The sequence below is a fragment of the Hippocampus comes genome, unplaced genomic scaffold, assembly GCF_001891065.2.
Source record: "Hippocampus comes isolate QL1 unplaced genomic scaffold, H_comes_QL1_v1.1 scaffold106, whole genome shotgun sequence".
NCBI lineage: Eukaryota > Metazoa > Chordata > Actinopteri > Syngnathiformes > Syngnathidae > Hippocampus > Hippocampus comes.
The window spans coordinates 719234-739908 of record NW_017842055.1 but is presented as its reverse complement, the minus strand read 5'-3'; the positions used below and the strand labels follow the sequence as shown (position 1 = coordinate 739908).

Genomic DNA, 20675 nt, shown 5'->3' with positions numbered 1-20675 from the left:
TATGTACGTGCTCCCGGTGTCCGGATCGAAATCATATCGGCGTGTCTTGATGTTCGCAGTCCTTCGCAACGTGTTCCTGGTTTCCTGCGTGCTGCTGATGTGTTCGGCGCTGTTTCCGGTGTTGTGGCACTTGTGGATTAACGCGGGCAGCGCCAACGCTAACTTCTACTTCGCCATCACGTTGGTCTTCAACATCGCTCAGGTCCAGTACACTTTTCAAATTTTCGTCGTCTGACTTAATCCTGTAGTTTTGTCCCTATTAAAGGTACCACAAAAAAACCAAAAAAAAACAACCACTTCCTGTCACTCGTTCAGATGCTGCTGGTGTCGGACTATTTCTACGCCTTCTTGAGGCGAGAGCACCACCTGGTCCACGGACTCTACCCAAAGAAGAAAGACGGCTCCGAGGCCACGCTGGTGCTCAAATAAAACCTTCAAACGCTGGAGGGCGGAGAAGGAACGATGTCCGGATGTGACGGGCCATTCTTCAAATCATTCTCACCCATCTCCTGGCTTTTTACGGGCCTCTCAGAACGGGTGACTTTTTTTTTTTTCCTGACTTTATTTACTAAGCGTGACCGCGAATGAGGAAGTGAAATGATGTTTTTTGTTTGGATGTACTGAGAACTTAGGAAGGAATGTTAAGGCCACATTGGAGGTGACTATGCTTGAGAAATTCTCCCCCTGGCCCCCCTTCTCTGTGTTTCAAGTCTAAAGAGTGAAAGTCATTCGACAGATTGCAGCTCATCCCTGCAGACTGTTGGGGGGGGACGTACGCTGATCAAATCGCAAGGCATATTCACAGTTCGGCTTCACAAAATTCAGCCCACCGTTGCTTTTTCATGTTTGGAAGCGATCAATTATTCACCGAAAAATGAAACCATTCCATTTTTGTGCTCAAGCCAAAGCAAGAATAGAAACGATGTTGAAGTGATTTGAGCCGCATGAAGATAAAAGGAGGACTTTTCGCCATTAAGGCGAACGGCGGGACCGGACGTCCACTTCTTCTAGTTCCCGGTAGTTTGAGTCCTACCAATTGTTTGCCCGACGGCTCGGCTCAGCTCATCAATTCCGCTTCGGTGGCAAATGGAGCCATGACGTCACACGCAAGAATTTTTGAGGTTCTGAACTCACCCAATGCGACATCAAGGCTGAATTTCATGCTAATTATGTCCAAATTAGTTTGGATTGTGCTAAATGCTAAAATTGCACAAAATATCCCCTAATGTTGAGAGCCCAAGTGTCATATTGGGGAAACTTGTCTCGTGACAGCAAATCTCTATACTTGGTGGATTAAATGAATTCAGCCATCTGGAATTACCCACGGTAAAAAAAAACAAAAAAAACATTGCCAATTTATTCTGTAGTGTTTTTTTTTTTGGGTGGGGGGGTAAGTACAACCTACTCACTCGGTATTATTTTCTTTTCAGTGTGTGGCATTAATACCACTTTATGAGAGGTCATGCATATGAAGACGTATGGATGTTTTTGGGGGGGAGGGTAAAAACTTTTCTAATAAGCGTTTTGTTTACATTGAGACTGATTTGTGTGGAAGCTGCTTGTTGATTTCTACGCACTGTTTATTTTTTTAATGTCTCTTGGCCAGACGGACTGAGGAGATTGTTTTGGGATATAATTTATTTTGTACAGTAAAACAGGCGAGGTCCTCACATGGTCGTTGAGTATTTAACAAACGAAAAAAATTCCATCAACTGTTGACACACAGCAGCTAGTTTGTTACCGATTTCCTTTCTTTGTGTAATAAACACGATGCAAAGATGCTTGTGTGCGTTTGTCACTGATGTGTGGGTGGGTGTCATCCAGATCCTCGCACGCGCGCCCTTATTTGGGCGGCCTGTAGGCGATCTTCCTGCTCTTGAGTACAGCCCACCTGTGTCGTTTCATGTAGTACAGGAGTGGCACCAGGATGGCCGAGCCCATCAAGAGCTGCACCAAAAAGAAGGGGGAAAAAAAAACACCGCAAATTGTACCTTTCATTTTCATTGCGACAAGCATTTTGTGGTTCGGTGTGTGTGTGTGTGTGAGAGACCTTGAGTCCCATGCGCTTTCGCTGGTCGTGCTCGGGCTCCGCCGCCCACCTCAGAAAGGTGCACACGTCCTTGGCCACCTGGCTCATGGTGGCGGGGGTCCCTGTGGAAACACTCCCTCTTCATTTCATATCCCGACATTGGTCACCAAGCTTGTTTTTGTCATTTTATGTTCATCCAACTTGCCTCGCTTGAATCATGGGAGATTTTTACCTGTGGGAATCCTGTCATTTCTTTTCCTCTGTTGAGTAATACTTTGCCTTACTAGTCATCTAGTACGGCATACTTGAAGTTGACTTGAAGCATTTCAATTTGTTGTCCTTTACTGCATTCCTTGCTACTACGACCGCATATTTTGGGACCCCGCATCTGACTTATTTATTATTGATTGTGTTTATCTGTACATTCACCGTCTATATTTGTTTCCCTTTTATGTTTTGAGAGGCAAGAAGTCTTGCCAAGTCGAAAGTTTCCAGATTTTTTTTTTTTTGCACCTTACCGTCGTCGTATTCCAGAATCTCATTGTAGATGGGCGGCGCCATGCCGATGGCCTGTCCGGGGAAGTAGGGGTTGTAGTAGAGACCCTCCCTCACTGCCACGCCGGCGGGGGGCTCACAGTAGCCCGTCAACAGGCTGAACACGTAGTCCTCGCCGCCGTGCCTGCAAGGATTTGGAACGCAACATTCTTTCAAATTCAAGTAAGCCGCAGTGTGGGCGCTCGATGACTTGTCGCTAAATTCTACTTCGTGACATTGCGAGCGGTCTGTTCCATGACATGAAATACGAGGACTGTAATACATGACGACCGACTGGCAAAGCTCACGGAAGGCCACGGGGCAAGGTTTTGCGCACCTGGCGTTGACGATGTAGCTGAGGTCGGGCGGCAGGGCGCCGTTGTTGGCCGCGCGGGCCGCCTCCGGGTTGGCGTAGGGTTTGGGGAAGTAGTCGGAGAGCTTGCCGGGCCGGGTGAACATCTCGCCCGTCTCGTCGGGACCGTCGACCACCTCCACCTGAGGGCGGGGGGCATGATCAATCGAGGTCGTACCCGCATAGCCGCAGTTAGGCGTTTGTCAATGTGCTCATTTGTTTGAAAACAAACTGGCCTTTTTTTGGAATTTGGTAGCGCACAATGAGTTTGCGCCAGCGTGTTGTTTAAGCTCGTCGGCTAGCGAATACGAATGAGCCTCACGAGTAGCCGCTCGCTTGGTTTGTGTCGAATAATGTCGTTTCTGAACACGGCGTCCAAATGAGAGAGAATATTTCATTCCTGCGATATTTTTGGCAGCGCGATGATGAAGACGCTCACCTCCTCGGCGATGGCCTTGACTTCGTCCTCTGTGTGCGACACTCCCACCAGGTTGCGGAAGGCCAGGTACTCCATGCTGTGGCAGGCCGAGCACACCTGCTTGTACACCTGGTAGCCGCGGCGGATGCTGCGCGCACGCGCACACATGACGACAAGTCAGAAAAATTACGATTTCAAAACAAAGTGATCCGTATCCAGATACTGTACCTGGCTAAGAATCCAGGAATATTTGTTGCATTTATTTCGACATTTCCCACTAAAATGGGTTGATTTAAATGCACTGACCTTTTTGTATTTTTTTTTTTTAATCCATTTTTGTAATACAATTGTTTTGGTGAACAATCATATAACATGAATGAAATAAGCCATGAGATATGAACATTGAAAATGTTTGTTTTATGGAATAATTGTTTGACTGATTTACGGTCAACAAAACTTCTACACTTGTTTTAAACATTTAACATTTTAAAAATGTAACTTCAAAACTGTCGAATAATCCCAAATGAAACAATTTTCCCAAAACACCAAAAGTGTTCCATTTACTATCGAATAAATTTGTTTGCATTTGATTTAAACTTCCATTAAACAATTGGTGATCTTAAAAAGCAGACACTTAAATTTTTGAAAACTTATTTTAAACAATAGAAACGAGCAAAACAATGTTACATACTGAACTTTTGACAAATGGTTTTCTTTATTGTATGAACAAAAAAAAAATCATTAAAACTGCACTGGTTGATTTTTAGGTAATTACTAAATTTAGTTAGAGCACCACACTACAATTTGTCAAACTAATTGTTTTACACATACGAAAGAATAGTGAAACAGTTGAAAAACCACACGGATTTTTTTCCCAGAAACTTGTTAAAGGATTATGCTTGACTAATTTTCGAAAACATCCGAATGATCCCTCATTGTATGAATGACTACAGCGAACTATTTGCCATCCATCTGCATTTGAACATTTGCCCTAATCCCATGCATTCCTTTACAAAGTCAAAAGGAGGATGCGTGGTGTCAGGCGTGTGCAAAGGGGCCCGACCTGGCGTGGTCCAGGGACGACAGCGGCCCGCCGTGGCTCCAGGGGTAGTTGGGCGGATGGAGCTCCAGGTCGGAGGCTTTGACGGACTGGTGCAGTGCCAGGGCCAGGCCGGCGGCGCCGGCGCCTATCACGCCCAGTGTGGTCAGCGCCACCTTCTGGCTGCGAGGCAGGCTGGTGAAGGACATTTTGGCCTGGAGGCAAAACAATTCCAGACATGGATGGACTGTACATCGCGCTTAGCTACAATTTGCCACTTTTCAAAAAAAAAAAAAAAAAAAAAAGTCAGTCAAACTTTGTCCTCCCGTGGCACCTCAAATGGTGTCACTTCCTACCCTGATTTCATGAATTTTACTGCTAATGCCTCCTAATGCTAAATAAATGTATTCCTCCCGATGTATTTGAACAATTTAGTGTATGCGTGTGATGTATGTACAACAATCATTACATCAGAAGTTTTCAATTTAGCATTCATTGTCGTTTTCAAATGATGATTTTTGCTATTCGGAGATTTACCCATTTTTTCACATCGTGACTGGAATTAGATAACTCATTGATTAGAAATAATCATCATCATTAATGTATTGTCCGTTTCGCTGTTTGAAATTTGGTACATTTCCTTCGATTTTAAGAAATCAGAACATTTTAATATTTACTTACATCAGCTGTAATCGGCTATCACAGATCATGCTGGTCTCATGTAAATCATTTCACACGCATAAAAAAAAAAAACGGAAGTCCACTCGCTCCTTGAGACAATACCGGAAGACCATCGCTTCTTCAAACGCTAACCGGTTAGCATCACACACAATCAACACTGAGAACAGTCTGTGGTGTTTGGCAAGGGTCCGTCGCACGATCGGAGTACCTAGCACGCCTAAACAGCAGTTAAAGAAACACTTTAATATGCTTCCGGTATGGAAAAACGCGGACTATTAAAGGCTGACCAGGTTGCTCTTGAATATCATCGCTCCTGCCTGCATCTGGCGTTACAACGTGATGGCATTTAACTCAGAAATGATCGGCGCATTAATATATGTTTCGGCGACGCCTTACATTTTATTCATCTTAAATTGTGGAAAACTAAAGTATGTATGCGATGGCTTAACGCGGGTGACCTTGTCTGCACCGGCCGACTGCTATCCGCGTTAGCATTAGCTCGTAGCCAGGGCGTCCGTCCACGTGCGGCGACGGTTAACATTTTGTACTGAAAGCGCCGCGTGAGCGATGCTCGCAGTCCGAATCGTCTACCTTTGGCGTGGTGATGTTTTTCGGGGTGCGCAGGAGAGCTCTCCCGCTCCCCGAGAGCGCCGCGACTCGTAACGCCGCCATCTTTTCTTTCCCGTCCTACTGCCCTCTCGCTCTCTCGGCTGGCGCTGACAAGTTTTCGATTGTGTTTCCTTCCGGCGTTTCCGGTTTGAACATTCGCAACGGGAAAAGCCGTTGAACTTTTAGCAGGTGACCAAGATTTATTTTGAAGATCCCAACCACGATCTAACCAGAAGTAATGGGAATTTTTTACACAACAACTGTGCGTCGTGACACGTTACAAAACTAAGGTGAGACGACAGGAATATTTTTTTTTCCAGTCCTCTCATCCGTCAATTTCAGTTTGCTTGCACAATTTGCAACACACAGAATCTTATTGCTGCCACCTCGCATATTTAACAAATTCGGTTGTGGCTGCCACGTCACAAATAATAAGTTCAATAACACATTCGATTCGAACATGGTACGTTTTGCCATAAATCTTAAAAGGTTTTGAATGACTTGGCACCACAATATAATCAAAATGATTTTTTTAAATCGCTATCTGCCCCCATTTTATGCCTCCAATGTAGTTTTTTTTCATCTTAATTATTTCTAAACTGATCAAAGTTCCCCAGTGTGGGACAAATCAAGGTTATCTTATCTTATCTTATATTATCTTGTAGCATGGCAAAACTGGTCAGTCAGAGACCGCAGTGACCACAATGTGAAATGTTGGTGCAAATACTCTACCATGCATCTCACAATGTCGCATCATTCCAAAACATTGCATTTGTCCACAGAGAGGAATGGATAAAATAAAAATGTTCAGTGTGTGTTTTTCCTTTCATCATACAGTAACGAAATCCTGTTTTCCACCCCCCAAAAAACCTGTACTTTGTACATTAAAAAACGAAGCTTCCTTCACCCATTGCTTTCTAAAGGCAGAAAACTCCGGACGGAAGAGGATTGAGATACTCCAAAATCTTTTTCTAATCACGGAGGAGACTGTGTTTGTTTGCAGTAAACATTTTTTTTTGTTTGTTTTTGTTGCCAAACTCACAAACATTTCATGTAACCGTATACGCATCAATAGCCAGCCCCAAAGATATGCTGGTACATTCAAAACTGAAAGTCCAACCGTTGCATAAAACACCAGATGGAAAAGAAAAGGATTGAAACCAGCAATATGACTGAGTTATTGTTCATTCATTTTCCAAACTGTTTCTCCCGATGCCCTCATTTGGAGTGAGATGGGCAGAAAGTCGACCGACAAAGTGGGGAGGAAAAGCTGAGAAAATGAAAATATGTGATGAAAAAAAAATGACATGGTAAGAAGATTTGGACTTCCTTCAAACGAAAAGTTTCTTTATCATATTGGTCGTTTTTCCTTTCAAGTGATTTTGTTTTAATAATCCCGGGAGTCACTTGAGTGCAAGTTCAAAGAAAAGAACATTTTCAGATTTAAAGCTTCTATACGGAACGCTTCGGTAAGTGAAATGAGGGCACTGAATGCGCGTGCGTGGGCGCGCTTTTAAGACGCAAACAAAGGCTAATTAAAGGCCGACTTTTTTTTTGCACTTTAAATCACACGCCCACTTGATCGATACTTGCGTGTGCGACGAAAGCTCCCGAGAGAGCACTCAATTACACACACTGCAACCAATTAGTACCAATGCCGCAGACAGCTCGGTGATTGATCGTGGCGCGCGCGAGCACACACACACGCGCACACGCACACGCACGCACGCACGCACGCACACTGCTGCGTTGTGAACGCTGCTCACGATGAACATCGGCAATAAAGGAGCAAACACAACAACACAACTGAACAAACTTTGTGTTGAGTTTATGTATAATTGAAATGACTTTATTATTAGCGATAGTTACAGTTGTCATACAAGTGTAAAAAGAAGTTAACCACGGTGGCTAAAGACAAAGCCAAACACCCTTGGACATTTCCGGCACCTCCGTGGCGAGCGCAAAGGAATAACAAATGTGACGATGAGCACGAGTGACGCCGGCCATAAATAATCAATGGTGCCGGTGCTTGCTAACGCCATTAGCGTCACATCGCGGGGGATTACGCCTCATCCGCCAGATGAGTTCTCGCATTGAAAGATTGACCGGCGGCACATCCGCTCCTCAAAAACCATCGAGTTTCGACTTCAAAATGACTTCGGGCGCTGCAGCGTTTGGGAAGTGGAACATGAAAGGAAGAAAGAGGGAGTGGAAGGAAGCGACTGCAAGTAAAACGCGAGTCGGGAGACGAAGTAGTGAACAAAAGTGCCAAAAAGTGGATGAAAATATGTAAAGAGAAGTAAAGTAAGAGAATGTTCAAGTGTGTAGGAATAAGCGAAACGCAGTAAGAGTTGTAGGGTGCGAGCGTACGTTTGTGTGTACACGGGACATTTCAACTGAGGCTCATTAGCTTGAAGGCACCGGTTAGCATTTCAAGTTGCTGTGCTTGCGTGAGAAGATGAACACGCCCCCGAGACGACATGTCCCCGCTCAGCTGCTCCTCCATCTACTCTTCACCGGCGCTCCGTTGGCGTCGTTACCTCTGCCAAGGAACGCCTTTTGTCACCGTTCAATTTCCCCTTCGTTTTAGCGGCGGCGCGAAGCTAGCGGTGGACACGCCGGCGTTTGAAAGGGAACAAGTTTGTGTTGAAGGAAGGAAACGTGAAAGGAAGCTGTGAAGGAAGAGTGAACATGTTTAGATGACGGGAAGGGAGTGTTGAAGGAAGCGTCAATGTTCATCTGTGAGGAAGGAAGTGTTGAAGGAACAGGAAGTGAAAGGAAGCATTGAAGGAAGAGTCAATACATTTGAAGGATACATGAAGGAAACATGAATGAAGAAGCTGCAAGTGTTGAAGGAAACGTAATTCCAAGCTAGTCAGTGTTGAAGGACCAGGCAAGATTGAAGGGAGAGTAAAAATATGTTTCAAAGACATGAATGAAGTGCTGAAAGAACAGGAAGTGACAGAAAGTACTGAAGGCAGACTTTAAATGAGAGCATGTGTTGAAAGAAGAGGAGAAATTCAAATGACAGCAAGTCTCGACTGAAGGAAGCGAAAGTGAAGTGAAATGAGACAATCCAAGTGCTGAAGAGACAGAAAGTAAAAAAGCAAGTATTGAAGGAAGACTTCATTCACAATTAGAGGACAGCAAATAAGTTGAGTGGAAGGAAATTGACGTGAGAAAAAGGACATGAACATCGAAGAAAGACCAGTTTGCTTTCAAGTTTCGCAACCTCAGCTTGGCAAAAAAAGTGGCCGCATGTGCGTGCGTGCGTGCGTGTCCCTCGCTCGGCATCAATAAAGCAGCAGCAGATAAGTGCTGTCGTCCGCAGCCTTTCGCCTTTCACGTTCACACGCGTTCATATCCGGTCATAATGTCATCCTCATTAGCATCATTTCAGACATGCTTCCATCCGGATCCAGACAGTCATACCTGTTCACGTACATACGCATTCACACACGTTCACAGATTCATCTGCAGTCTACGCGAATGCATGTAAAAGCCCCTGAACGTGGAATGCACGTCTCTATATGGCGTATAGAGACAGTCACAAATATGAATATCCATTTGTGTCCAGTCGTTGGTGTTCGCAGACTTTTACATCCGGACATCTAATTTCATTTGGACGTTCATGGACTGTACGTATGCATAGCGTACACCCGCACGGGTTCATATGCCATTCACGTATGTTCATATACATTCATACAGATTCATGAATATTCAAAAAAAAACTAAAATAAATCACATGCATTTGTTGACATTGGCATTTCCATAAATCAGCGCACATCCGTCGATCGCCGTCTAACATTTGAGTCGCATGCCTCTCGTGTCAAATTCCCAAATAAAGATGCTCCTCGTCTTGGGCGTGTGATGCAGGCACGCGTCTCCTCCTCTTCCTCCTCCTCCTCCTCCCCATCTTCCTCGTCTCCGTCCCTCATCGTCATCATCACCACAGGACCACCCGCTGCGTCGCATCACATCACGCCGCCCGCCGTTCTTCATCGCCTCCCCGTTAAGGTGAGTTCTGTTTACTCCCGAAGCTTTGGTTTTTCGGCTCGGATTGTGAGAATGAACGTACAAAATAATCATCATAATAATCCGAATGATTAGAGTCGACTTTTGTTTTCATGAGAGGAATGACATGAGTTGAAATGAGTCCATCTAATACAAATTCAAGCACGCGGTTGGTCGCCTGGCGATTGTGCTTCTTGATTCCGGTTGTTGTGGTTTCCGTTTTGATGAGGAAAAAGAGCACTTCATAATATCGCATCCTATTTTGTGAGACCGCGCTGTCAGGATGATGAAATAAATCAGAAAAAAACAACTCAACCGTTCGTGTGACATCGCCGCCTCGATGGATTGGCCAATTTCGCTCCTTCTGTTGTGGCCACTTGGGGGCAATATAAGAGACCGGAGTGACAGCTTGTTTCTTGAGCCTTTGCAACGGTTGAGGCTCATCAGTACCGCACTAATATTCGCCATTCTTCAGAGAGCAAGAAGAAGAGGTGACAGGGACTATTGTTTTTGATGGACCGAGAAGTGTTGGTCCACTTCAAGCCGTTGCTCTAACGCCGAAGGCGCCGCAACATTGACGCCATTTAGCTTTAGCATTACGCTAGCGGACTGAAAGCCGAAACCGCGTGGTTCTTAAATCCACAACGCGTCATTCAAATCTTCATTTGAAATCGACAATAACATTTACGGGATCTCCTTTGCTTCTTCTACGTCTCTGTGCTTCAAGTTGTTTGATCTTTTGGGTTTAAATTGGACCAAAAAGAGCGTAACTTGCGTGAAGGTTTTTGTTCCCCTCCTTTTTTTTTTTTTTTTTAAATCGACAACGACTTGTATCAATAAGATGACTCGATAAAGGAATTAGAATTGTCAAATTCTTCTTGATGTATTTGTTGAGCAGCAGAATGTGACAAGCCGCCCCCCCCCCCCAACCCGATGTGCTCCGCGTCTGATGTTGAAAGTGCGTCGCGAGTGATTGGGCTGAAAGCCTCTAATGGCTGCGCAAATCAAAGGGACATTTTCACCGATGTCCTTTAAAGCGCATTTTGTCTTTAATGTCTCAGCCGTGACAGGAAAGTCTTTGTTGATTCTCTTGACCTCCCGATTCCATTGCGCTGGTGTTTTCAAAACGCTTGCTCGTGTTTGTTCTTGCACTACCCGGGAGCGTGCGCCGTGTTGCAACAAACACCAAGCTTTCTCACATTTTTGTCTTTTTTTTGTTTCCCTATTTCATTTGGAACACCGAGACTGTACAAATAAAAAATAAGATATTTCGAAAAGTATGATTCAATAACTCAGTCAATCCACAGATGTGGATGTCAGATTTACAAATCGGCCAATGTCAAAAAAAATGACCCGCTCTCTTTGATGACGCAACGTCCGTGCCGCTTGAACCGACGCGCCGGTTTGGAGGTGTCCTGAAAAGGGAAGATTTTGCACGTTTGAGGACTCAGCCCGACGTGAGTAATTTACGGAGCCATTTTTACAAACTTTGAACTATTTGACTTTTTCTTTGCCTTGTTGTTGTTCTTTTGCAACAGAACTGAGAACACGATGATGTCCGATGTTGCGACGTCGGCGATCACGCACTGGTTTCTTTTTGTCTCAGCACAAATACCTTTTTTAAAAAAAAAACGGTCATTTTATGAATGGAGTCGGGCTGCAAATGCAATCAGTGCCATTGAGGAGCCGCCCAATCCAAAAAAAACAACAACATTAAGGATAGTGAGGAATTCTTTCGGCATTGCGTTTGATTTTCTGCAGCCGGTCTCGCCATCGTCATCATCCTCCTCATCAACATCATGTCGCTGCCGGTCCCGACCAGCAACGTGACCAACAAGCGAGACGCCAAGTCCATCAAGTCGCGCGTGTTCATCGGCAACCTGAACACGACGCTGGTGAGCAAGCGCGACGTGGAGTCCGTCTTCTCCGAGTACGGCCGCGTGACGGGCTGCTCCGTGCACAAGGGCTACGCCTTCGTGCAGTACGCCAACCGGGGCCACGCCCTCGCCGCCGTCGCCGGCCACGACGGACGCGTCCTGGCCGGCCAAACTCTCGGTGAGTGGACTGTTTCCCAACACCGGCCGATAATTCCACATTCAGACATCTCTCCGAAAAATCACGGCATCGATTTTAGCGTCTGCTGTTGCGTGAATGCCAAACGGCTGCCTCACCCTGGCACTCCAGTTCACAGATCCCTCTGGTGTGTTGCAACAACATCTTCTCCTCTGCCACCATAGAACAGGAACCGTCATTCTTAGGGCTGCTCTGCCGTCAGAAGGAATCCATTCGCATTGCGGCCAAATTGGAATAACGTAACGCGTGCACAGAACGCTCCTTCGTGACATCAAGAAAAGGTGCTGCGACGGCGCCAATTTGAACCGGCGTCCCCTCGTGCTCTTTTGCAGACATCAACATGGCCGGAGAGCCCAAAGTCAAAGCAGATAAAGCCACCAAGCGACCGATCGCTCCACACTACCACCTAGGCTGCCATCACTTGAACCAAGACTTGTACGACAGGTGAGACCATTTGACCCGTTACTATTATCCGCCCAATCACAATGCGGTGTACAGTGTTGAACGCTTTCGGGGACACCAATCGCAGCTTACCACGTTATCGGGCTACAGTGTGCCTGAAAGGGTTCAAAAGTAAATTGAATCATGTCCTCTCTCGACATCTCATATCTCTTCTCCTATCCATATGTCATGTCATTGAGCTCATACTACATCGGACCGTGTCAGTCGACGTATCAATCACGTCTTCTGTAAAGTCTTTCTGCGTCCAGGTTGTTTGACTTCCACCGTCGGGCGTCACCACTCACCTCCGGCGTGGTGCCCGTCAAGTGGCCGCGCGTGTCGCCCCCTGTCGTCCGGAGGCTGTCGTCTCTTCCTGCTCAACTCTTGCCGCAGGACTGCGACGCCCTCCGTGCCGGAGCAACAGGTGGCGCTACAACTCACGTCGCCAAAAGCCCTTGCAACCAATCGCGAGTCTTTTCATGTCGCGCGTGTGTGTGCGTGTGTGTGTGTGTGTGTGTGTGTGTGTGTGTGTGTGTGCGCGCGCGCAACAGAGGGAGTGGTTCCACTGCAGGTCATCAAGTCGCAGTTGACGCAAATAAAAGCAAACATTGATGCTCTGCTGGGCCGCCTGGAGCACATCACGCAACACGCACGCGCCACAGATACAGGTGACATGGACAACACACACACACACACGCACACACACACACACACACACACACTGTCGCGCGACAGGTCTCTCCATCTCTTTCACAAACTTTGACACAAGGAAGCAAATATATACACAAGTATATTTTTTGGCTGTAATTCTGCTTTTGACCACAGGAGGCTGCTATAAATCGCTCTTGTTCGTTGCAGCTGCACCAATTTTCTTTGAGCGGATCAAAGTGACTTTCAACTCCAAATGTTCGAATCACACCAGACGTTATTTCCCCAACAGATGACCGAAAACACGCAGCGGAGCAACAACTGCGCGTTAAACATCAATGACTTTGTCATTTTATAAAGCTAATTATTCATTTTATGGATGAGGGAGTCATAAAGCTTGTTTTTCCGACTTGACCGCAACAACATGTGAGCCACATTGTGTGTGTGTGTGTGTGTGTGTGTGTGTGTGTGTGAAGGTCAGCAAGGAAAGGATGCCCGATTTTTGAAAAGCTACTTTTTCTACGCCGTCATCTCTCAAGAATCAGAAAAATGAATGTGTGGCCTTTTAGTGCAAGAAGAGCGGACGAGGTCACGGCAACGAGGCGGCAACGAGGCCCACGAGGAAGAAGAACGGGAAGGCGAGAAGGAGGAAGGCCGCGGCGAAGGCAAGGACGACCGCGACCGCGCTCTGACGGAATGTGTCGTCGTGGATCAGCTCGCCAACAGAAAATTGGTGGTTTGACCCGCCCTCTCCTTCTCCCAAGTGTTGATTTGTTTGTGTAAATAAAGTTTCCAACTAAAATGTATTGTGTTTCCATTCCAAGAAAACAAAAAGTGCAATCATCGCCTTGGGGATGACCGCCTCTTAACAAGTTTCAATCCCGTGTCGATGCCCGTACACAAAATGAATTGATTCAACTTGACATGAAAATTTGAATCCACTGCAACAATTCTTCCTCGAGTTGAATGAAATGCCGGTGGATGATGCTGTTTTTCGTTTTGTTTTTGCGGTCGTCCCAATCTGCGGTGCGATCTCAATGCAACACATGTTCGCACTCGATCGTGTGATCCTCCACTTGCGCGCACCATTTCTCGAATCACTTGGTGTTGCTTTCTTATCTTCTCTTGGTCTTCACCCGTCATCCCGCCGCATTTTTCCCTCCCTCTCCCTCTTTCTCTTGTGTACTTTAAACGCCCATTTCCTGTGTGAGGAAAGAAAACGGGCTGGAAATGTGTTCCAGCTGGAAACCGTCTCCTCTCAAGCGCTGGTGGAACATAACCCAGGAGCAGCGTGACAGCGGAGGTGGTGTGCTGGTGACAACAAATCAAATCAAATAAAACCTTCATCAACTGGAATAATCAGGGGGCGCCGCAGGGTGTTTCTTTATGAATTGCTTTGAAAGATTCGTTTTCATGAGCGCGTGGTGGGAGAAAGGGCGTACGGACGAATTCCAGCCATATTTGTTCAAAATGGAGATGACTTCTATCATCATTCACAAATCCAAAATGTATTCAAATCATGAAAAAATCCCGAGTTGCTTCTACGCATCTCTCCAAAAAAAGACGACCCAAGAACGAGGCGATCCACGAGGAATGTCCTCGTCCGCAGCGGCCAGTGAATTAAACTTGCTTTGGTTGTTTTTGTGGGTGCGCGCAAACAAGAGGGGGGGGGGGGGGCGCTCATGGACAGACATCCAACATATGATGTTGCAAACACTTTTATTCAGACACGATTTGCTTCAGACCGTCATAAGCTGCGCGGATGCATGCTAACTTGATGGCAGGATGCTGCAGCCCATGTTAAAGTCAAGTGCTTTCATGCTGTCGACTTAAGGCAAGCTCGGGAACTCGAGGAGGGGCCTCGGGGATGGGGGTGCGGGGGGTCAGGTCAGGTCATCGGGTACCTTCAGCATTGAGGGTTTCCCATGCGGCAGTAACACACGGTCCTGAAGATGCGGCAGTGGCACAAAGCGCAGAAATCGCAGCACACCTTTCCCTCGGATTTGCAGCTGCCCCACAACGGGACGCAGCCGGCGGGGGGCGGGGGGCGGCGCCTGCGCCCAAGCTTGTTCTGAGGAGCGAGTTTGCACGAGCGTCAGAAAAACGCAACGCGGCGGCGAGACCGTTCGGGTAATGTGCAGTGACGTCAGTGGCGATTGCTTTCAACACAAACGAGCGTGCTCGGCGAGTCTCACACACACAAACACACACACAATCTAATTAATCATCAATGCCCCCAAAAATTGACAACCGCCCCTCCTACACACACACACACACACACACACACACACACACACACACCTTTTTTGCCTTCTTTTTCCTTCCTGATTTTGGCAGTTCTGGAGGAAAGAAAACACAGAGTAATATCTCGTTTTGTTTTTTGAAATTGTTTTTTGTGTCTATAGTTATTATTGTGTCCATTGTCATAGTTATGGTCGTGTATTCATTCACGTTGTGGCCGTTCTTGTCAAGTGAACAATGACGAGCAACTTGCCCACAATGAGGACGGGTGCGGACAATCCTCCAGCGTTGGCGTCGCGGTTGCCCTCCGGGATTGTGTTGGAGATGGCGGCCTTGTTGCCGCGCGCCGTGTCGTCGGGCAACATGTGGGCAGTGCCCAGTGAGTAGTGCGAAGCGGTGAACACAAAGCTGGCCAGCAGCAACACAGCACGCATCCTCGTGGTGCTTTTCATCTTTCTGCAGAAAAAAAGAGACCCCCCCCAAAAAAAAAGTGCTTAAGTCGCCATTAAGGTGACAAGAAACAACAAAAGCATGAGAAATGTTGAACAAAATAAGAGAAAACATTCATCATTGTTTGCCTTTCACTCCAGATTGGAAGAACACCCCCCCCCCCAAAAAAAAACGTTTATTTTAGGTGACTGACACCATAAGACAATCAACCGCTCATGCACCCGCATGCACACACATAGGGGAGGAACATGTGTCAAGGTCACAGCGCCTAGAAGGGCCTGCTTCTCATTTGCAAATCACTTTTAGGAGCTTCAATCACCCTCTAAATCTCCCCCCCCCCACCCCCCCACTCCCACAAAAAAGACCCAAACGTGCCCGCTTTCCCATTCAATTAGAAATGCTCTGCTCCCGAGACGCGACTGTGTCTACTTTCCCGCTTTCAAAACACACACACACACACACACACACACACACACACACACACACACACACACACACACACACACGCACGCTCTTAGGTTTTTTTTGTGTTTTTTTTTTAAATAATAAATTGACAAAAGGGAAAAAATGAACACAGTATATTCCACTTGTGCTTGCATGTGAAGACTTTTTGGATAGTTGTTTCCTTGATTACACCTCTTTTATTTTTCCAGTAAACAGAGACTGGGTCCCATATCGTGTGTTTCCCAGTGATACGCCATTTCCCAGTAAATCCATCCTGGCGAAAATACTTCTGACTGTGACACATTGACGGTTTGTATTCCAGATCCAATTGAGCATTTGTTGTTTTTCCAGATGGGAACAGAAGATATTTTTCCAACCTCCGGGGATGTTTGCTGCTCACAATGTTTTTAGCCTGCTGTGAAGAAAAAAAACCCACAAATGGCAAAATTTCTTGAATGATCCTGTTTGGAGAAAGAAAACCAACACAGAGAAATGTTTTTGAATTTTACTAGCGCTGAATCAGTGGGGCGGGGTGTGTGTATAAAAATCATTCGCTTTTGGTGTTGTGTGAACAAAATCTGAGATAAAGGGGAAGTCGAAATCAAGTCAAAAGTTTTTTTGACATTAATATATTCTATGTGGCTCCACTCGTCTGAAGGCGGTATTCTGATGAGAATGGCGTTTGAGAATAGGAATGAAGCAGCAAATTGCGGCCGTTTTGATTTTTCACAGGGGGCGGCCATTTTGTCTTGTACGACCACTTGTTGTCGACTGAAAATGACATCCCAGCGCCGGGCGGACTAGTCCGGCCAAGGTCACATGATCAAACCGAGAACACAGGTGAGCCGTGATTGGTCGTGACCTGAGCCCGCCCGGCATTGTGATGTCATTTTTTAGTCGACAGCAAATGGCAAAATGGCCGCCCTCTGAGATGATTCAAATCGGCTACGTTTTGCTGCTTCACCCATATTTCACAAACACAATATTCATCGTGTTTAAAACTAGTGCGGCCACATAAAACATATTCTTGTCAAGACAATTATTGGCTTGGCTTCAACAGCAGAGGGCGATATTGCTTCAACATGCTCGTTCCACCAACGAAATATTAATCAGAATACAAGTGTGGGCACATGCAATGGATTCTTGCAAAAAGTCCTTTGGAATTTAGCTTCACTTGTAGACCAGTCCATTTATATCTGTACTTCATATGTTTATTGTTGTATTAAGGGGGGAATAAAAAGAAAATAAATACATTTTTTTTGAGATTTTCAAAAATATATTAATGGCCAATTAATTGGTTATCAAAATTTTATTCTTTCAAATATCAGAATCAGCATCAGGCTAAAAACAAATTTAAAATTGAAATAATGTAAATCGGGCTGAAGTTATGATTATTTTATACTTAGCAATTATAGTATTCATTTATAAATATCAATATGTCGCATTTTGTTTCGATATAAATCTGCCTGTGTCCACACCTTCAAATGATCAAGACTACAACATTCCTGGGACATCACAATTGTCCTACCACTATTTTTAGAACAGGCCCGCATGCTACTCGTGTGGCCCCTTGAGGGCACGACCTTACTGAGCCGTGCCTTTGAGGGAAATTTCCCGTGGGACAGCTGATGATGATGATGATGAGTCCCACTGCTTGTCAAATCATTGCTAAAATGAATGCAATAACAACAGTAATTGAAATTTTAAGACAAAAATTAATCACAGTGTGGGACCAGATGGGAGGATGTCAAAGTTGACCACAGATCAAGAATTTAATGACTTCCAAGTCTGAGAAATGCGATGCGGCGGCAAGCCACCGCAAGCACGTGAATTACGAGCAAGCCTGGATCTCATCAAGCGCCACTTCTCAAACTTGCACTCCTCCAGCACGCCTGGTGGGGGGGGGGGGTGCAAATTCAATATTCTATATATATTTGGGGACCCAACCTTATGACATTAGCATACCTTTGGAATCGAGAAGTCAATATCACATGACGGCGTCTTTGACCTTTTCCCCCAGGTCAACATTTTTTTCAACGTTTCAATTTTCTCTTGCAATTTCCTTGAAGAAAACATTGGTTCACAACCTGGAACATCACATGAATCACAGGTCCAAAGTTGGAGAAAGAATTTGAGGAATGGGTGAAGAGCAAAAGATGTTTGTTTTTTTTCCCCCATGTTGTATACTGCCCAAGTTAGAGAGTAAAAGCCTCTTTTCCAGAATAAAAGAGAGAATAATACGCTGACAAATTTGCATTTTATTCAGTTCACTTGTTATATTTTTTTGATATTTTCTACTTTCGTTGAGATAAAATCCAGCTTTGCCTTTGAAATGATTAAAAAAAAAAATACAACTATTTCCAGATGACAACTTTCTCCCCCACAAAAAAACATTTGCTGCTATAACATCGCAACTTGGTTCTTTAGAAATGAATTCCTCTGGCATTTTATAACATTCAGACTATTAAAGAAAAAGACTTTATTTTTAACTTGATTTCAAAATACATCTTTGTATGTGTCAACATAATTTTCTTTTTAATCTTGCAACAAAAAAAAAACCCAACAACTTTATGATTTATTACGTTTGGAAGGCCGACAATTAACAAATTTGTTTTCATGGACTTTTCTCTCGAAAATAATTCCCAAGGCATTTTGGGCTGCAATCGGTCGCCATAAACGACACTGCAGTATAAACGATTACGTGGGAACATTTCTTTCTGCCTCCCTCCCTAAAGTTGAGAATCCCCGGTCGTGGGGCCCGGGCTAAAAACCTTAATTCCAGATTATCCCCTCGATGATTCAAAAACCAGCGTCGAGCTCAAAGGCTGACTGACATGTGGGCAATCAAGATTTCAAAGAAGCGTGTTCCACTTTTGGTTCCAAAAATTATTTTCCTTCTATTGGCACGTGTGCCAATCCACCATTTTATGCTCAATTGTTTCTGACTAATGTGATTTACGTGGAAATTAGTTCCATACGATGCAACCGAGATGATGAGAATATGACCGCAGTAAAAATATCACCCGATGCAACGTCAATATAATCCAACAAAAGTGCACAGAACATAAAATAGGATGTGCAAAAACAGTGCTAAAGTTGAAATAAATACGGCGCCGTAGTGCAAAATAAATTCAATTGTTGTGAAATACGACGACAAATATCGAGAATTGTAAATCTCTTGTGCTCCATTAACGGTCAATAGACCACTCCATTTTTGAAATTAGGATGTACATAAATATCATACAAAGGCAGGGATGGGAATTGAAAAGATTTTTCCACTTCCCATTCCATTATCCAATCTGTTTCATGATTCAATTCTTTATCGGTTCTCCTATCGATACTTTCTGGGGGCGGAGGGGCAAACAAAAATCAGTAAACAAGATACATTTTGAGAAATAACACGGCCTTGTGTGGTCTTAAGAGGTCCTTATCCTACGACTCTTTGATGGAGTGATGTGGGGTCCCCAGGAAAAAATATATATATATATATATATATATATATATTAGAGCTGTCAAACGATTAAAATATTTAATCTAATTAAAAATGCAACTGTCATAATTAACTCAAATTCACTAAAAATTAATCGTGATTACTCACACATTTTTTGTTATTTATTATTAACGTCATCCCCGGTACATTACATGAAGTACGTGTACATGGTACGCGGTGTGTAGAACATTAAATGTGAAGTATTAAATATCATGCATCCGATACAATGTGGAACATGAACATGATTAGTATTAAAAAGGGTGCACGTCGGACACGTTCAACGTTTCACGCAATGGTGAAAAATTTGCCACGTGAGGATCATACGCATGACGACATCCATGTAAACGTTGACAAACCCGCATATCATCAAATAGGACGGAAACGTGCCTCGAGGGAGCCGTACGGAACATCAAATGTAAACGCCCTCAAATCTATTCCAATTCAGTTTCATTCTCGCCAGTGGAAGAACGTGTGGCAAGGTATGACACGGACATCAGCGCCTTTAAGTGCCATTCGCATCAAGTCGAGGTGGCCTGACGGCACACCAAAGGAATATGTATGTACAGTATCTCCTAATCGCTAATCAAAAAAAAAGCGTGTGGAAATACATTGCACGCCAAGGCACCACCGCAGCATTTTTACACCGCCAATGTGTGGGGAACATGTTGGAAGAATTATACGGGATGTCGTTACCAATTATTGGAATAGTTCAAATCTGATGTTCATATTCACGACTTTGTTTGAACAGAACACACACTCTCTCTCTCTCTCTCTCTCACACACACACACACACACACACACACGTAAAGTACATGTATGTACACATTATGAGATGATTTCATTTGTCGAAAGCATTTCAGCAATTACATTGAATTAAATTGTTTTGTCTTTATTTCAAAGAAAGGTTTTGAATTTTTTTTTTTAAACAACAACAAAGGCGGCAAGTAATAAGCGGAAAACAAAAGAACAGTTTCTGTCATTTGTTTTCCTTTCATAATATCGCCTTTTTAGAATTAATTGACACTAAATTTAAATCAAAACAAAAGCGCCAATGGCGCGACATCCTGACACGAAAATAAAGTCCAGAAATGAAGTTGAGCTTGTCATGCAATTCTGTCTGACTCACAACTGGCTCGCATTTTGCAGAACAAATCGCATTATAGAGAATAAAATGCCAGATTTGAAGTCATTAAATAAGTTGCAACGTGGCTG

At 44.6% G+C, this 20675-nt stretch overlaps 4 protein-coding genes across 6 annotated transcripts in view; 2 read left to right on the top strand and 2 right to left on the bottom strand.

The window, feature by feature from the left end:
* The window catches only part of pigu (phosphatidylinositol glycan anchor biosynthesis, class U), a 6610-nt gene extending 4833 nt beyond the window's left edge, over positions 1-1777 (top strand). Inside the window, exons 11-12 of the mRNA XM_019860579.1 lie at positions 60-202; positions 316-1777. Coding sequence (XP_019716138.1) covers positions 60-202; positions 316-429 — 257 coding nt within the window. The 3' untranslated portion in view covers positions 430-1777. The remainder of the gene's footprint in view (positions 1-59; positions 203-315) is intronic.
* Positions 1621-5772, bottom strand: cyc1 (cytochrome c-1). Its single transcript, XM_019860580.1, has 7 exons — positions 5645-5772; positions 4397-4587; positions 3355-3481; positions 2901-3058; positions 2548-2708; positions 2051-2151; positions 1621-1947 (listed from the first exon to the last, which is right to left on the bottom strand). The coding sequence occupies exons 1-7, from the start codon at positions 5723-5725 to the stop codon at positions 1843-1845; spliced, it is 924 nt and encodes a 307-aa protein (XP_019716139.1). The 5' UTR covers positions 5726-5772; the 3' UTR covers positions 1621-1842.
* A 5205-nt stretch (positions 5773-10977) lies between these two features.
* raly (RALY heterogeneous nuclear ribonucleoprotein) lies at positions 10978-13629 on the top strand. 2 transcript variants are annotated; one of them, XM_019860501.1, is made up of 5 exons: positions 10978-11731; positions 12082-12193; positions 12460-12614; positions 12742-12858; positions 13408-13629. In XM_019860501.1, exons 1-5 carry the CDS (start codon positions 11476-11478, stop codon positions 13578-13580), a joined length of 813 nt encoding a protein of 270 aa, XP_019716060.1. In that variant the 5' UTR covers positions 10978-11475; the 3' UTR covers positions 13581-13629. The 2 variants fall into 2 exon arrangements, with proteins under 2 accessions (XP_019716060.1, XP_019716061.1); XM_019860502.1 differs by lacking the exon at positions 12742-12858.
* Positions 13630-14540: 911 nt separating this feature from the next.
* The window catches only part of asip1 (agouti signaling protein 1), a 10628-nt gene continuing 4493 nt past the window's right edge, over positions 14541-20675 (bottom strand). The window contains exons 3-5 of one of the 2 annotated variants that reach the window (XM_019860505.1): positions 15333-15535; positions 15140-15177; positions 14541-14909 (exon numbers count right to left, since the gene is read on the bottom strand). In XM_019860505.1, the coding sequence (XP_019716064.1) occupies positions 14745-14909; positions 15140-15177; positions 15333-15531 (402 nt within the window). In that variant the 5' untranslated portion in view covers positions 15532-15535 and the 3' untranslated portion in view covers positions 14541-14744. Of the gene's footprint in view, positions 14910-15139; positions 15178-15332; positions 15541-20675 lie in introns of both variants that reach the window. The other variant, XM_019860504.1, reaches the window with a different exon arrangement.

Bases quoted from the DNA above. Each gene is read 5' to 3' on its own strand.
- raly (XM_019860501.1), top strand. From the start codon at position 11,476: ATGTCGCTGCCGGTCCCGACCAGCAACGTGACCAACAAGCGAGACGCC. The intron at 12,194-12,459 runs GTGAGACCATTT...TTCTGCGTCCAG, and splicing joins AACCAAGACTTGTACGACAG to GTTGTTTGACTTCCACCGTC. The intron at 12,615-12,741 runs GTGGCGCTACAA...CGCGCGCAACAG, and splicing joins CCTCCGTGCCGGAGCAACAG to AGGGAGTGGTTCCACTGCAG.
- cyc1 (XM_019860580.1), bottom strand. From the start codon at position 5,725: ATGGCGGCGTTACGAGTCGCGGCGCTCTCGGGGAGCGGGAGAGCTCTC. The intron at 3,059-3,354 runs GTGAGCGTCTTC...CCCCGCCCTCAG, and splicing joins TCAAGGCCATCGCCGAGGAG to GTGGAGGTGGTCGACGGTCC. The intron at 2,709-2,900 runs GTGCGCAAAACC...AAATCCTTGCAG, and splicing joins AGCTACATCGTCAACGCCAG to GCACGGCGGCGAGGACTACG.